The 17,207-nt window shown below is 43.4% G+C and overlaps 1 protein-coding gene across 2 annotated transcripts in view; it reads right to left on the bottom strand.

Annotated features, from left to right (window-relative positions):
- bbs9 (Bardet-Biedl syndrome 9) overlaps positions 1-17,207 on the bottom strand; it is a 73,653-nt gene that overhangs the window by 41,110 nt on the left and 15,336 nt on the right. Inside the window, exons 14-19 of one of the 2 annotated variants that reach the window (XM_029839204.1) lie at positions 13,126-13,230; positions 10,593-10,607; positions 8,975-9,115; positions 8,304-8,399; positions 7,961-8,133; positions 7,682-7,834 (exon numbers count right to left, since the gene is read on the bottom strand). In XM_029839204.1, the coding sequence (XP_029695064.1) occupies positions 7,682-7,834; positions 7,961-8,133; positions 8,304-8,399; positions 8,975-9,115; positions 10,593-10,607; positions 13,126-13,230 (683 nt within the window). The remainder of the gene's footprint in view (positions 1-7,681; positions 7,835-7,960; positions 8,134-8,303; positions 8,400-8,974; positions 9,116-10,592; positions 10,608-13,125; positions 13,231-17,207) is intronic. The other variant, XM_011605228.2, reaches the window with a different exon arrangement.

A 17,207-nucleotide genomic window follows, 5' to 3' on the forward strand; every position in this document is an offset into this window, starting at 1 on the left:
GTTCACAAACGCACACTCACACACACACATGCACGTCTCATAAAAAGGTGCTTGGAAGTGTAGTTAAGGTCAGAGTTTAAACAGAAACTCTCACCCTTAAGCAAGTTACTTAATCAATTCAGGCTGAGACACACACACACACACACACACACACACACACACACACTCACACACACACACACACACACACACACACACACACACACACACACACACACTCACTTTAGTGAAAGTATATTAATAGCATGTGATGTGACTTAACCCTGGGACCCGTTTCAGTGAGACAGCTGCGATTGTGCATGCATATGAGAATGTTCCTCAAACGCCAAAACATACATGCATCTGTTGGCCTGTCCATGAGTTCAGTGGTGCAAGAAAACACACACACACGCCTGTGTCACACATACTGACTCCAGGCTGCTGCGAGGGTGTGACAATGAAAAAAATATCATTATTTGACGGTGGCTGCAAGAAGCCCCAAATTATTATTTTGAAACTCACTTCAGGAAAGTAATTTGACTGTTAGGCACAAAATCTGGTGCAGGGAAACAAGAATTTTAGGAGTCACAGGAGGGTTGGAACAAGCAGGCATCCAGTGAATGATGATCACACACAAACACACACAGGCACACTTTTTCTCTCTAATTCATTGTCATATTTTTTTTGCGTACATGCTGTGTGGTGTCAGTGTGTGTGTTCTGTGGTGTGTGTGTGTGTCTTTGTGGTGTGTTTAGTCTGATGCTATATATAGTATAGAGAGGTCTATAATCACACACAACCTTTCTGCCATTTTATATACTGCACACGTGACAAACACACATTCCCACAAGCATGTCATTAACCGTTGACACCAACCTTCCAGGCTACACACACACACACACACACACACACACACACACACACACACACACACACACACACACCACACACACACACACACATTTGTAAAGTTGAGGAAAACAGTCCATTGCTCAATGAGAAGAGTTGTGGTGTTTTTTCATTCCTCCTGTGTATTCGGGCATTGTAACCTTTGTTGTTGTTTATTAGAGACTCACAATGACTTTTGACTCAAAATGAACTTTTACCTTCACTTAAATTTTTCAACAGAAACTCAAAAATCCATCAAAAAAGTGGAGAACCCTCAGTGTCAGACGTCCAACCCAGTCCAGGGGGAGGTGGGGGCACTTGGTCTGAGTGGGAAATGTTCTTTGCCTCCATTGTTGAGGCGGCAGTCTGGAGCTGGGGCTGTCGGGTGGCCACTGGCTGTCCCTCTGGTAACTCCTGAACATGGTGGTGGACACCAACAGTGAGGGAACCAGTAAAGCTCCACAGAGAGTCCAGATGAATGGTTCTCAGTAGCTGCAGGAGAACTTCTAATATCTAGAGCTCTTATTCAACGGGGAGGAACGAGTAAAGCAGCAGATTGACAGGCAGAGCAAGGGTCCATCATGCTGAAGGAGGGAGGGAAATCTGGGCCTCTCTGCTGAGGCTACTGTCACAGGAGCCGGCTCCAGCTCTCCAGGAGAACGTGGATCAATAAATAAATAACAGCATCATTCTCTCCTTTCACAAAAGAGCACAAATGCAGAATAAAAGAACCTTAAGCTTTAAGTGAGCCACACGCTTGATACAGTCCAGACCAAGAGAAACACACACAGGCACAGTTAATCAAAGGTTAACAAATCTATCACACACAGATTATAATGTAAATGTAAGCGTGGGGCAGATTACATATGTAGACACTGGCACCAATGTACAACCACTTTAAAACAGTTGTACTCACAAACACATCCTCAGCAGCTGCCTGTGTGTGTGTGCGCGTGTGTATGTTGCTCCTGCCGTGCCTGTTTGCTTTTCTCTCAATGGTCCTCTTTGAAGAACCGAGCAGAGGAAAGGAGAGAGGGAAGAGTGAAGGTGGGAGGGAGAAAAAATGAGGAGAACTTTGGGAATTCACTACAAGATAAATATCCTCAGTCTGGCGTCGCCTGGCTGCCACACTCTCACTCCCTGCCACACACTGATTACAGAGTAAATATGTCTAATCTTACAAATCTACCATTCTTTGTGCAGCAGAGAGAGTCAGCCCACATAAGGGAAGGCCAGTCATTTACCATATAAATATATATGATTATCCTACAGAATCATACTACACTATAATTCATTCTGCTTCAGTCCATTATAATGTGACCTTTTCATTATTAAAACAGGAAATATTCTAATATTGGAACTTGTTCCAGTCTTTGATAGTTTAAGTGTAGATTATGCTGTACCTCTCATCATCTAAAAGGATTTAATATAAATAAAACACTATTGACCAAATAGAGAAAAAGGGACAGAGAAACAGGAGATCAGAGAAAAATCCATCATCAGCATCTGAGGAATGAAAACCTGCCAGCGCATCACTGAATTGAGAGGTTGGTATCATTCCCTTTACAGCCAAACAAAAGCCTTCGGAGGAAAGCGTGGAATGCAGACGGCCCCCTGCTGGGGTTGGGTGTGATACAGTCAGAGCTGTGCCAGGAACCACTACACAAGGTCCAGGAACTGACCTTTGACCCCGAGCAGGTCACTGTCCAGTATCAAAGAGACTGCTGGGTTTCATCTCTTAGCCTGTTTAATTAAAGTCACATCCTGTAATCTCGGTTTTTAATCTCCTCACAGCACGACAGCTTTCCAACATGGATGATTTATTAAAACTGTGCTCAGTGCCTGGCAACTGGTCCCACTGAGAAGTGATGCATTAAGGATGGTGGGAAACCATTTTTTATATGTTGACTGGAATATTCTGGCAGGGAAACTGATCACTTGGGCAGCGCCTAGCTGTCCCCTCACCAGGATGCTTTCTGCTTCTAGCTTCACCGTCCTGATTTAAACAGTCAGTTTAATGTCAAAATAATCTGAATCTTATGTTTGTTAATCAATTCTGGTCATCTCATATTTCCACCACTCATTTGCTTTTCTGTAAAACTCTTTTGAACCTTGTCCTGCTATGATTGTTTTTGCTTCCTTGTTGTTGTTGTTGAGGATTTTCTTTAAGTCTTCAGCTGCAGATATGGCGGTAAACCTCTACCGTTCAGCACCGGTGCCGCCGTGTGATGCAAGACTGGATCCCTCAGACCACAGACGCATGGAACCAGCTCAATAGGAAATAAAACAGACAATAAAAGTTAGATATTATCTCTGATTCTTCAGCTGTGGGAGGAAGGGGACACTGTCTCCACCTCAAACTACCTCATTCTGATCTTTCTTTTCAAGTTATCCCTTCATCTGCTCCCCTTTTGTCTTTGGAGGTTTCTTGGAATCTTACATGGTTTATTTTGGTGTATGAAAATCTCTCAATTAAAAAAAAACCCTTTCTTTAAATCCAGGATCCTTTAATATTTGCATTCTTTTCCTCTTGTTTTATTATAGATTCACTTAAAGCCTTAGAACATCTTTTCCTTTCTTTGGTCTTTTCTGTCTGGGCTGAACTTTTCCTCCGTCTCTGCGCGGTTCACCCTGTGATCACCTCTGTGATGCTCTGACGCCCCCCTCCTCTGACCACATCCACATGTTAATAATAAGCCTCATTCAGCTCCACCACATCTATGAGGAAATCCTCTGGCAGGTCATCCATGTCTGTCTGATAAAGAACAGTACAGATGCTTCATCCTCACCGTTCTCTTCCTCTTTCCCTGATTGTTTTTAAATGACTTTCAGACCCCAAAAGTCTGGCCTAACCCAGTTGAAGCTGACGTGAGCTGCGTGTTATCCCGCCACAACTCTCGAAACATTCATTGAGCCCAAAAGTGATTACAATCCAGGCGAGATCAAATAAAATGAAACTTGACCCTGGACAAACCTGAGGGAATGGACAGATATTACAGCCAGACTTGGCCTGGACTCATAGAAGGAGGGGTGAAAGCCACAGCCCAGGATGGTGATCTGAGCCTTCTGATATCACAAGGATACAGCTAAAACATTTGCTACTTGGCCAACAGACAATGAAACCGTTTTGAAGCTAAATTGAAAAAGTCTTAAAACAACAGATGATATTTATTTAAGGCAGAGAAAGAGATTAAGAAGACATGAGACATGATGAATCTGCAGAATGTTCTGTTCTCATCAAGACTCTATGAAGGATTCTAAAAAACTCCTCCAAGAAGAACTCTCAGGCACTGCACACATCCCTCGAGCTATGGAACACACACAAACAGACGTGCGCGTGCATGCAGACAGGCCCGTTAACTGTCAGTCAGCTGAATGAAAGACCGTCATTCATTGATGAGACAGACGGTACCATAAACAGACTGTCTGAAGGAAAACAAACTAGACCACTGCCGACCCTCCGCACTTCATTCAACCTCAAGTGTGTGCATGTGTGCGCGTATCAGCAATGATGTGTGTACGTGTGTGTATCAGCAGAGATGTGTGTACATGTGTGTGTGTTTGTGTGTGAGTGTATCAGCAGCGATGTGTGTAAATGTATGTGTGGCTCATGAGATGCAGTGTCTCCAGAGGGAAGGGAAGAGGAAGTTCCTAAGCTTTTCTCACCCCTAGAAGCTAATACACACATATGCTGGGTACCTTGGAGCCCGTCACTCAAACAGCGCACACACACACACACACACACATGCGCGCACACACTACTGAGACAAGATTAAAGTTAGAAATAGGTCCAAACATGTGAAATCCTGCCTGTGGGCCATCAGACAGAGCTTCACAGATGCCGTTTTGGTTCTTCACAGCTTCTCAGCTGTGTGTTCTGGCCTGTGGACCAGGTGGTGGTGGTGGTGGTGGTCCGGATCAGACTGTTGAAGCAGGCAGGAGACACAGCTCAGCTACACAGCCTGTTGGTGAATGATGAAATGACAAAGCAACTCTGTGGTTCTGGCTTTGGTTCCAATTAATGGTTTCAAACAGTGACGGAGTTGTGAGGCACTGAAACGAATCCAGTTGTTGGTATCTCGATCAACAGAAAACACGTGCACAACATCGGATCAAGGCAGCCATGAAGGTGACCACTGTCATCAAAACGTGTCTATATGTACGTGCTTGAGAGGAGAGAGAGGCGCTGCTGTTAATGGTGGTGGTCCAGCGCTCCACAGTGGGATCTGTGTTTAGCCGTGTTTAGGGCTTCATTTGGGGCCAGATAAATCAAGCTGCTGTCGACCAGAAGCCTCCATTAGGGGCCCAGCGAGGCCCCTGGATGGCCTGTCAGTCACCCCGTCAGTCAGCAAGCCTCCCTTTTCTAGTGTTTGAACTCATAATTACAGGGAGGCTTGACTTGGCTCAGAATGGCTCGGCTACCAAGTCAGCCACCCTCCGGCACCTACAAAGTTTCAGCAGGATAGCTCAGCGCTAACGCCTAAACAAAACTGATGCTCCCGAAACATATCTCTGTCTAAGAAGCAGTTTTGGGATTCCCCTTGAATATGAGAGTTCTTTTGCCAGCAACTGCTCACGCCAGTCTGCCAGCCACAAATGAATCAAACAGCAGTTAGAGGGTAGGGTGCAACACACAGAGGCTGTGATGACTGATGGTTGTTTAAGGAGTGATGGGAAGGGACGTGGACGACCAATACACCTCCAAAGACTGCAGCTTCAATTTACTGCCAAGGACTACACATTTGCTGGATTTCATACATAGCCGGTTTGTCTTCTCTACTGGCCCCTTTGACATGTAACAAGCAATCATTTATGGTTCTGAGCTTTATTTTCAGCTCATCAATCATCCTCAGATCATCAATAGGTCAATAAAAAAAAAGTGTGTGTGCTTTACAATCATCTACTGTGGCTGGTACATCAAAAAGTTTCTTGCATTAACAGCCACACATGTAAAATCTGATGTGGCTGACTTGCTCTCTGGAATTCATGAATAAAATATCGGCCACTGAAGGCAACCTGAACGATGGAAATGTTATACTCTGCTGCATCAATGCACAGCCGACCACAGGCCACTCTCACAGGGAGTGTGTTCCTCTTATCTCTGACAGCTCGTCGGCGATGTCCAGCAACAGCGTGTGGAGACACACAGCAAATGAGAGGATCCCCGCTGTCCCCTCACCGCCCATCATCCAAGATTGATGCTGAAAATTTACTCAGCAGACATTCCTCAAAGCCGAAATGAAAGAGGTGCATGGTTCAGCAGCATTCCAGATTGGCCACACATTCCGTTGCCATTCTAGAAACAAAATGATTGCTGGCATGGAGCTGCGGCTTCATGAGGTAAACACACAGACAAAAAATAACTGCTTTCTAAATAACCCGCTGAGGTTTCACCTGCTGAACTCATCAATTTAAAGAGCAGACAGGAAGTTCATTTCATTTGAAGACATCGTCCAACTTTCCAGATTAAATCAGGACTCTGAGGAAAGTGTTATAAAAACAGGAAGCTAATAAGGTGCACTTGTTGAAAACAGACAGGAAAATTATTTGATTATATCTCTTTGTCCAGAGCAGTAGAGAGGAGAGCATAGGAGCCAGCCCATGGGTGGCTGTTCAATGGCGTCTTTTCAATCTTGTTCTTCACTCACAAGAGTGAATAAAGTGCAAGATTCCACAGACTAGTGCATTATTGCTGGCTCTTTCTCTCTTGACTGATTAGGAATTAGTTAGGAACAAACTGAGCAGTTCATCTGGGTGCAGACTGAAAACACCACAAAATCAACTGTCCAGACAAACAGCAGCATCACGAAACCACATTTTTACCAATTATTTGTTCTGCAGGTAACTTCAGCTTCAATTTAAAAACAAAAAAGATGTGATGATTCCTGATAAAATCTGTTATTATAGAAAGCAAACTGCTGAGCTGGTCATCACCTCAGCAGCGTGGCTCCTAGCACTGACATGAATTATTAATTTGACCCATTCATCGCTCTTCAGGCGGCCGTCGATAACCTCCATTATGGTGGGTGTGTATACATTACAAAGTGTATAGAGTGTCAGAAACTTCCCGCATATGAGCTGCTGGATGGCAGGAAGAGGGAAAGGAAAGGATAGAAAGAGCGAGTGATGACAGGAGTGGCAGCAAGTGCCACAATAACAGGTTGGATGAAAGAAGGTCAGAACACAGGATTGCTGCATTACTCTTATTTTCATTATCTCGACTTCTATCAAAACTAATTTTGAGCTAATTCTGGTATAGAGGCTAACCATGATGTTGCATTTAAAAACTCTCCTCCACTACTTAAACAGGACAGAAACATACTGTGGGAAGATCAGTATCAGGATGCCTGTTCATGTGATGCTACAACTATTCAATATTTATCTACTTTACCAAGATAAACATGATTGGTTACAAAAGCTACTGCTAAATCCTGAAAGTTGTTCAGGCAACACTAATGTGAGATGAGCAGTGTTCATCGGTGTCCTGACTTGTGTACCTCTTATTAAGCCTTGCACGTGCGTCACATGACCGTAATGTTCCAACACTGCGCTCTGATCACAGCCAACCCAACAGTGACATACTGACAGCAGTAGTGAAGGAAGACAGGATGTCACGCTAGAATACAAGGTCAGCAGATAGCATGGACCAATTTTATCAGCAGTAGCAGCAGCAGCAGCAGCAGGAAAGAATCGCCGCTTTTCCTCAGGTCACTCAGAGTGATGGATCTCCAAAAATCCAGCTGAGAACAGCATGGACAGCATGTGATCATTTTCTCCCTAGCAAGACCTGTGATCACAAATGTGTGTATCTGACCTGGTTGTAAGTGGTGTCCAGTAGTGTGTCCAGGTTCTGCAGAGGCGCTGGAGTTTTGTCTTTGAATCGAGTCAACAGGCGGCGCTGAATGGCTCTGAACTGGACTGCTTGCTCAGACAGCAGGTCCTGGTACTGCTTAGCACTGACGCGCAGCTAACACAGAAGCACACAGCAGCACACATGATTATTCTTTTCATTTGTTTCCTCTGAATCTGCAGTTGCAGCAAGTTTCAGTTTAAAGTAAAAGACGAAGTTTTCATGTACAGTACTGATAAATACCTGGAAGTGATGGTCAACAGACAGGAAGTACTCTTGCAGTGGGAGTGGACCACTGAAGCTTTTTTTGAAGTCTTTGACTCCCAGTTTGGAGAAATACTGGTCGAATCTCCGGACCAGCTCCTTCGCCACCAACCACATGTCCTCAAAACTGTCACTTTGAATCCGATAACGCTCTGACAAACAGACACACGTTCAGATCTTCTGACAACAGCAGTAGAGCAAATCACAGTTTTTTCTAGCTGGGTTTCACAGATTCCCATATTCTGCAGACTGCAGTGGTGTCATTTCATGGAGACAGACCAGTGTGTCCTATGAAAATCCCATCTATTGTTATCAGACTCACGGGAGGTCTTGGAGGCCAGCAGGGTAACCTTGGGTCCTGGCAGGAACTGGAACGCTAAACTGTTCCCATCCTTATCTTCAGATTTTATTGAAAATTCTGGAGTGTGGGGGGAGTGAGAGGTGGGGGGGGAGGGGGTGAGAGGGGGGAGAGGAGAGAGGGGCAGAGAGACAGTGTGATGAGACAGATAGGTCTGTCTATATCTAGGTAAGATGCCAACAAAGGCCTCAGAGATACAGTCACACAGTTCACAAAAGACACTAGGCAGCAAATGTGCGTGCACACACAAACACACACTTCAGGATAAACACAAAGTGTGTGTTCAGGAACCTTTGATTGTCAGATAGCACAGAGATGCCCATGGCTAAATGAACACATGTTAGAACACATGCGTTGACCCTGAACAGTGGACACTGTTCCTCTGTCACGATTATGCACAATATATACAGGACTTCGTCTGCGTCGCCTCCTGTCTGGTTTTGTGGCCGAATTTTAAAGATCCTTTCAAAAACCCACATTAAAGTCCTGATATGTCTCTTTCTCCCCAGTTACTCCTCAACATTTCTGCCTTTTAACATTATCTGCTAGCTTCTGACTGGTGTTAAACCGAGCAACCAGAGCTCTTACTGGTCGGTCTCCCTGGAGTGTGTCTGCTGTGTACTGGTGAGCGTTACCTGAGAAGATGGAACTGAGCTGCACTGGTGCCTGATTGGTGTCCAGAGTGATCTTAAACTTGGTGGTTTTGGCAGGAGAAGAAGGAACACACACCAGGGCCAGTGGGAGAGTAAATGTGGACTGAAGAATCTTTGGAACTCCTGAACAAGAGAAAAACCCTTAAAGCCAACAGTAACACACTTATAAATGGATAACAGCTTCCACTGAAGTGGGATATCCATTAGATCCAACTCTAATGGTTAATTCTACACCATTAGAATCCATATTCTTCTGGAGTTTTAAGCATATATTTACAAAATCTGGATCTAATCAACAAAGTATGTCAACATATATTTAAAGAGGCAACAGATCAGATATTCAGATTAATGGACTGAGGATGAACCACAGTGGTAACTGCAGATTTAAATGCATATCTTATGTGCAAACCTGAGCAGGGCAAAAATCTACATTTAACTTAAACAAAAAAATAGTAATACAATATAAATGTCAGCAGTGCGATAGAATAAAACAACAAAGAGGCTATTTAAATATGAAATGTTGCATCTTATTACAGATAATTATACCAGGTAACCACTGAGCATTTCATACCTCCCGTGCAATTGTGAGATTATATGAATAACAATTTTACCACAAATACATGAATTTTACAGACAAATGAAATGCAGCTGAGTTCAAACTGCTGAAAACAGTTTGAACTGTGGCCTGCTTATTGTTGAGTATACCTACTCACACAGGAGAGCAGGGACACCAACCATGGCAGAAAATATACAGAGAATATAATAATATAAATCTGAAGCAAAACATCACTGCTGCAGCATGATTTACACTTATACTGTAAACTATTTTCTTCAGTACAAAAGTTAACAAATGGCATTATTTTAATGAGGTTTGGTCTGAGTGCTCTCATTGGGGTTTGAGAAGATGTTTTATCTTTATTTCTGTCCAGGCTTCACTAGAAATGTGAAGCAGATAAGTTTAATCAGCTAAAGATTTGGATTACTCTGATGCCACTATTCATTAGCACAGAGAAACACTGAAGAAAACAAGAATCCACCTGAGAATCATTCAGATGCTCTGGCAGCATTATATCATTAGGCCCTGTGGTTCCTGCTTGTGTACTAATGATGGTAGAACGAGTTTCCCGTTAATCGTAAAAGAGCACGATTGCTCTGGGTAGTGAAAGGATGATAAAATGAAACTTTAAAGTAAGATGAACTAATGTGCAACTAATTTCTCTGTGCCAGTGCTGCATGTCCTCCTCCACCGGACTGACACACATCTCAGTCATGGCTGACATCAATGGATGGCATCAATGTCCAACAGGTGAAGTCAGAGACAAAAGAAGCGAAAGACATGAAGGAGACCAGCTGCTTGAGACATTTCTGTACCGAAGAGGGACGTTTGGGAAGCATGGATCTGAAATTGTGTGCAAGACATCTGACAACACTACACATCATAGACAGACTCTTCTGCAGCAGCACACAACTAAGCCAACACTGGCAACTACAACGAACACTACTGGTGTTGTGTGAGTGTGTGCACATGCTCTCTTTACTAACGTTTGTCTGTCTAATAGGAGAGCCCTAGTCTATCCAAGGCTACGATCTGGACACTTACCGGTTGGGTTTAGCTCTGCGGAGAGGAGGACAGAAAAGTTAGGAGTTTAAGATAAACGACAGATGTTCTGAATGGAGTGAATTGAATCATCTTAAATGTATCACATTTATGGATATCTGCCAGTATGAAGTGTGGAAGCATAAACTGCAGCTCTGTACACCTGGACCTGAACCAGGACTGAAGTAGGTAGAACTTTTTTAATTATTAGTGGGAGAGTGTTTTCATCCTGTGTCAACACTTCCAGGCTTTCACAGGTACCAGGATGGATCAGAGCTCCTGCGTGTCTAAGCTCCAGGCCGCTGCCATAACAGAAACATTAAACACTCTGAGAGGACTTCCTGCAAAGGTGAATGAGAAGCAGATGGCAGGTTGGGCCACAGAGAGGGTGCCGAGTCAGCAGGTCCAAACTGATGAAAGTTACTCTCATGCCTTCATGTAATAACTCAAGCTCACCATCATAATACTGGTGGTAAAACTATGTCTGAGGTTTATTCCTCATTTAAACAGGCAGCAGCAGCATCAGATTTGAACATACATTTTTTTTGTTAAAGGATCCAGTTGTGAACACTGATTTCTTTTTAAGCAAAAACTAATGATCAAGGAAATTCTCTTTCTTTAAATTTAACATTTGTAGTCTAGGCCTGTTACAAAGGCCTATTTCTACACAGAATCAAGTAAAAAAAAAAAATCTCAAAGATGATTCAAAGTCTTTCACTGAAGTCCAACAGAGAAGCTGCTCCATCAACAAACCGCTGAGCTAAAAAGGGATCCATCATTAAGCTGCCAAGAAACTGTCACTGGTCTGAAAACCAGACAGCAACCAGAGAGCACAAACATCTTAAACTGGAGGCTGAACAAGCCTCAGAGTCATTATTTCACCAATAAAACAAAACAAGAACAAAGCTAAAATGAGAGCCTGTAAAACATTCAGCACCAAAAGGGAATCACTTGTTCCGGGCCAGAGATCCTTTTCTGCCAGTCCTGTTACTTTTTTTGTGACAGTGTAAACGAACAAAACCAAGAACATGATCTGTTTGGCAGCAGCCTCAGGAATGACGTCAGATGGTCCACGATCGTCAAGCTCAGTGTGAATGAGGTTCAGGTACGCGCGTTAGACCAGATGAGTCTCAGTGTCTCCAAATATGGAGAAGCTGATCATATAGGAAACAGAATATACTACGGCTAACAAGGAGAACAATAACCACAATAGACCAACTGGCTTTGCTGGTTTCCACAGAATGGCCCCAGCTGCTGAATCACTGCTGGATGTGTTTTAAATGTCCATTGTGTTTGAGCCAACAATGCACTGTAAATGCCAACCGGACCACTGGATCCCTCTGTGAAGTGTGTTTTTGTAAAGCTCATTGTCAGGGTGTCAGAGCAACTCACACAGGGGCACTAATGAAATTCTTTCCAGATTGTAACGACCTGAGCCACTGTGAGCTCCTTTTGAAGGGCTTAAGGAGTCAACCATCTTCTTAAATGTCAGAGTCTTTGTAGGGCTTAAATATGTGAACAGCATTGACTGGATGGGATGGGTTTTATGTGGGTTGGAGGGTGTTAAGGCATAATCATCGACCCTGGGTGGGAGTGGGAGAAAGAGACAAAGTGATACATTCCTCTCATACCAGGGGCACATTTAGAGGATGAGAGCAGACGAGCCACTGGCGGCGCGAACTGCGCTCGTCTACATGAGTGCTCGTAGGATGACCATGCTAGGGTTCTGATGTTAGAGCGCACAGACTCAGTATGAGGGTTGGACCACCGGGTATTACTGGGAAACGGGCTTGAATGACAGGGTTGCGTTATTTCCTCACACAGGACCTAAAATAGCTCTGAATTGGACATGGCTGCTGCACCTGATTATACGGAGCCCATAATGCCCACAAAACCAGAGACACTGATGTCGACTGTACACCTTTTGCTTCGTAACATCTTGCATAGGTTCCTTGCATAGATGCAACCAATGTCTCTTTTTCCTTCTTTTACCCAATCATCATGTCTGCTCTGCCTCCAGCCCTCGCCGGCTTTGTTTCCAAGTGCTATTAAAATATTTCTTAGTTTGAACTATTTTGAGCATCACAATAATAAGGAAAGGCTTTCCAGCATTTCCAGACAAGTCACATTAAATGGGTTTCGAGGGTGGGGAACCAGTTACACCAACAGAGGCCTGCCAAAGCAAATGTAATCCAAGGGAAACAATAGCATGTAAAAACAAGAGGATTTTTTCATGAGCTGCTCCTCTGAATTGTGAAATCTGTATTTTAAAAAGCGGATGTCTGTGACATTTGAAATAAAGAGTGGTTTTGTTGGTTTGCAGAGGAAAGTAATATATTCCAGAAATGTTTGAGGGCCTGGAAACAGATGCTTGGAGTAAGTGGGGGGATGAACTAGGCTTTACTGGAAGCAGCACACGTTTCCTCCTAACAAGTAAGCAGTCAGTCAGCAGCTGTCCAGAGATGTTCAAGACAATTAAGTGAACGGTTAAATTTAGACAATTTCCTGCTCTGCCCAGTCACCTTTGAGCATTTACCTGTTGGTGAGTTGTAGCTAACAGTGATTTCACCCTTGAGGTCAGCAGGAAGATAACGGCCATTCAGGAAAGCAGAAAACTTGACCGAGGTGGAAGAACCAATATCTGCAGAGAAGAACAAAGATATGCTTCAGATTCAGGTGATTTCTGACCAGCTCCGTCTAACGTAACCACATGAAGACAGATGTGGGAGCTAATGCTTCCTTCAAATGTGTCTAAATACTGTATGAAAGCGCAACTTGAACTACAATTTAAAATGGGTTCATATAGATGCTTACACAGAGTAGCAGTTCGAGCTCTTTACACCCAAAAACCAAGAGAGGGAGACAGAGCAAACAAGCTGAAGAGGATGAGTAGACATCCAATACTAGAGAGGAAAGGATATATGCCAGCTAATGGCTTCATGCACGCACGCATGCACATGCACATGCACGCACACACACACAGCTCTGTTGTGGTGTAATGGGGCGTAATGTTTCTGAGCCCAACCTGTTACAGGTGGCTGAATCCCAAGTATGTATGTGTGTGCGTAAACGGAAAGGTGATGTTTCATGAACAAAAGCCATGTGTGCTTCCAAATATAGTTTGTCTTTTAAAATGTTTTTTTTTCTGAGCATAAAGAACCTCAGTGACCCTGATCACACGGGTGATCCCGAACACATTCAGGGTGTGTTCGGGATGGACAGTAGGAGGAGGCGAGATGGATCAGAGGAGATGAAAGAAGGGATGATTCCTCCTCCTTTTCCACAGTGAGAACGATGAACAATAAACCTTAGATCCTCATCACTGGCTCAGACGCCCTAACAGCACCACCTCTCTCGCATCGTGTCCTCTCATGCCACTTTTCCTTCTCTCCTCCACAGTCATCCTTTTGGGAGGAACTTCATTGTTTAATATTTCTTCAGTGCTACAGGTTTCTCTTCTCTACCATGAGTAGATCATCCCCGACCTTCTGTGCCTTACATTCTTCTTTGACAACTTTATTGGTGAGGTTAGATGTTCTGGTTTTGAAATGAGGTAAAGCAGCTTCTGCACTGGGAACAGCCGCTGACATCAGGCCAATAGCTGAACCATGAGCCAAATCACAATACCCCAATGAGCCACTGCTTGTTGGAGCTGCAGCTTTACTTCAGAGGGTTAAAGTTCGCTAAAGTTCTAACTTCACACATTCAGGGACATTCATACTTGAAACCTGACCTGTTTTCTGGACGATTAACCTCCTATTCCTGATAAAAGACAGAAATCCAGACTTTCATGTGAAACCAGCACATTAAAAAAAGATAAAACCCTCCACTCCATTGTCTATCATCCCTCCATCTTTCGTCTGTCAGCAGAAGGCTTTTAACCTGTATGACCCGAAGGTCAAGCTGGTCAGACTAGTTTAAGTGCTTTAAGTGTTCCCAGGCCCATTTAGACCAACAAACAACACCAAAGAAGACACAAAGTAGCCCCCCCTCTTGCTCCCTCCATCTCTGTTCTCTCCATCTTGTCGCCACATATGTGGACAGCTCAGGGAGCTGGTGTGGCTGTTAAACCCGTGGGCGGCAGGTAAACCCTCCTTCTGTCTGACCCACAGATCAGACCCAGTGAGACTGTTCAGACTGGTCCCGGCATTTTCAGGCACATTAACCCATTAACATCGCCGCCAACGAAAACAAACCCCACATGGTAGACCCAAATCCCCAGCCCCAATTATACTTGCTCCTGTTTTCCCTTCATTCACAATTTCTCTCGCTCACATATTCATCCCACCGTCATCAGAGGTCATTTTACACTTGTTTTCACTGCCTCTCTTACTTTTTTTTATCCCAAACTTCCCCCAGTATCTGTGTCTGACTCCATCTCTATGTTAGCATGAGTTGCTTTCAGAATACAACAATTTTTTTCCTTTGACCATTTTGAAAAACCTCTAATATTCCACTTATTTCTTCACCACGACTGTGTTCTGAAAGTTGTTTTACAGATCTCTCCCTTTAGAGAGTAAAGGTAAGTTCTCTAAACCCACCTCTAACCCTCCTTCTTCTGTTTCACATGCACAGGTTTCAATAAAACCTCTGGACAAAGAACTGCTGGGATTTCATTATGCACAAGCTAAACCCATTTTAAGAAAATTATGTAAGTGTTAACATGATCCTGTTCGTGTTCCATCCACTTGGACCTTATTTTCTCCTACTTTCCACTTCTCCAACGCTCCCTCCAGCCCTTTCCCCAGAATGGCTGCACCCACCCATTGACAACACTCATTAATAACAAGGAGAAAACTTTATTCTGCAAGTGGAACAATTATACAGAAGGAAAACTAATCAAAATCTTGATCATATTATGGCTGGCAACACTGACCTGCAAATTCACTTTGCTGAGCTGTATACAGGTACATGTAAAAGATGATTTACTTGGCTTTCTTAAATGTTCCAAAAGGCTTCACTTGAGTTTTGTAGCACAGTGAACTAAGTTAAGAAAACAAGGTCGCCCTGAGAACATTGTTGGGTGTTTGTGTGTGTGTTTGAGTGCGAGTGTTAATAAAGGTTAAAGTGCTTGACAGCTCAGGTTAAACCTCATGCCAAATGTTTTGAACAGGTGAGAGGTTAAGAAGGGTAAAAAGTGACACTAGTACCACACAAGAAGATGGAGAAAGAAGTGTGTGTGTGTGTGTGTGTGTGTTGCTTGACCTTCTTAAATATTTAAATACTATGAGACACAAAAACGAAAAGAGAATTCCACGATGGTGTTTGCTGCCTAATGTGACCTCAAATAAATTGTACTGTTGAACGTAAAAAGAAGTTTAATCGACCTTTGTCATTTCTCAAAATCAGCTGCAATTTGCAGCGGTGTCAAAAGTCTCTTTTATAACTCTTAGACATCCATATGAAATAAGATTGGACCTTGGGCCTTCCCAGAAACACATTAAAATTAATGAAACACTTCCTGGTAAAGGAAATGCTTTGCATTCTCACTGCTGCATGATTTACATCTGCGCTTATAATGTGCTTGAATAATGATTATGCCAGGCAACGTTCCATTTACAACGCAGCCACTTCCTGCATAATCCATAAGGAGGCAGATGAATTTCTGTACCAAATCACAGGGTATTCTGCCTGTGTGACTGCAGCAGCAGCCTCCACTTAGGTGTTTTCTACCAATGTTCTGGAGAAGTAAAGGATGATGTTGATTTACTCCTGGGCTAAATCAGCCTAAATGGGCCGGTCAGGGCCAGAAGGCTGAGACTGGTGGAAAGACAGAAACTTGAACATGTGTCGTTATGGAAGCATCACCAGACTGTGTGAGCAAGCAGACAAAAGAGGGTGACATGCAGGCCTGTGTTGAGACCATTTTCCCGTGTGAACATACATGTGAAAATAGCAGTATGACTTGTGTGTGTGACAGTCCGAGAGGCTTCTGCACTGGAGTGTCTGACCACTACCTTCACTCGTGTAAACAAAGCTTCTCATTAGTGGTGCAAACGTGAGGCCGCAGTGACTCACAACCTCTGATCTCTCTATAAACAGCATCATGTCCAGAGCTGCTGCCAACAAGAAAAACTCCAGCAAAACCAAATCAACCAACCCTGAAGTTTATTTTGAAGCATTTTTTTTTCCTCGGGCATCAACAGGTTCACATTTGAAGTCCCAGCATTTTTTTTTTGGCACACTGTGTTTGTGCAAATGTCCAGATGTGGAAGTTATCACTCTCAGTGCCAGTGTGGAGAAAGGCTCATTATTTACTCTCTTTGTGTTACTGTTTGCCTGAATCAGATACAAGCGGCCTGAAATCGTCCGCTGGCAGTGATAATCCACTGCTGAGATTAAAGCAGGCGCAGCCTTAAGACTGTTCATTTGTACCTGCATGTGTACAAAATGGAAGTTATTTCTCTTTTACTCTTCAGAGATTTCATAGGTGTGTTGCTGAATGTATTGAGATTTTTTTTTTTTTACCAAGTATCACACACTTAGTTTTATTCTTTTATGAAAGAAAACTGCTCACCATATTCTTAAGTATAAAAGTATAAAAAAGTATAAAAACAGGACAATTGTGAACAGAGGTTGTTTTTTGTGTGTTTGGATCACCAGATGCAGATGTTGTGT

The sequence above is a fragment of the Takifugu rubripes genome, chromosome 7 (assembly GCF_901000725.2).
Source record: "Takifugu rubripes chromosome 7, fTakRub1.2, whole genome shotgun sequence".
NCBI classification, from domain to species: domain Eukaryota; kingdom Metazoa; phylum Chordata; class Actinopteri; order Tetraodontiformes; family Tetraodontidae; genus Takifugu; species Takifugu rubripes.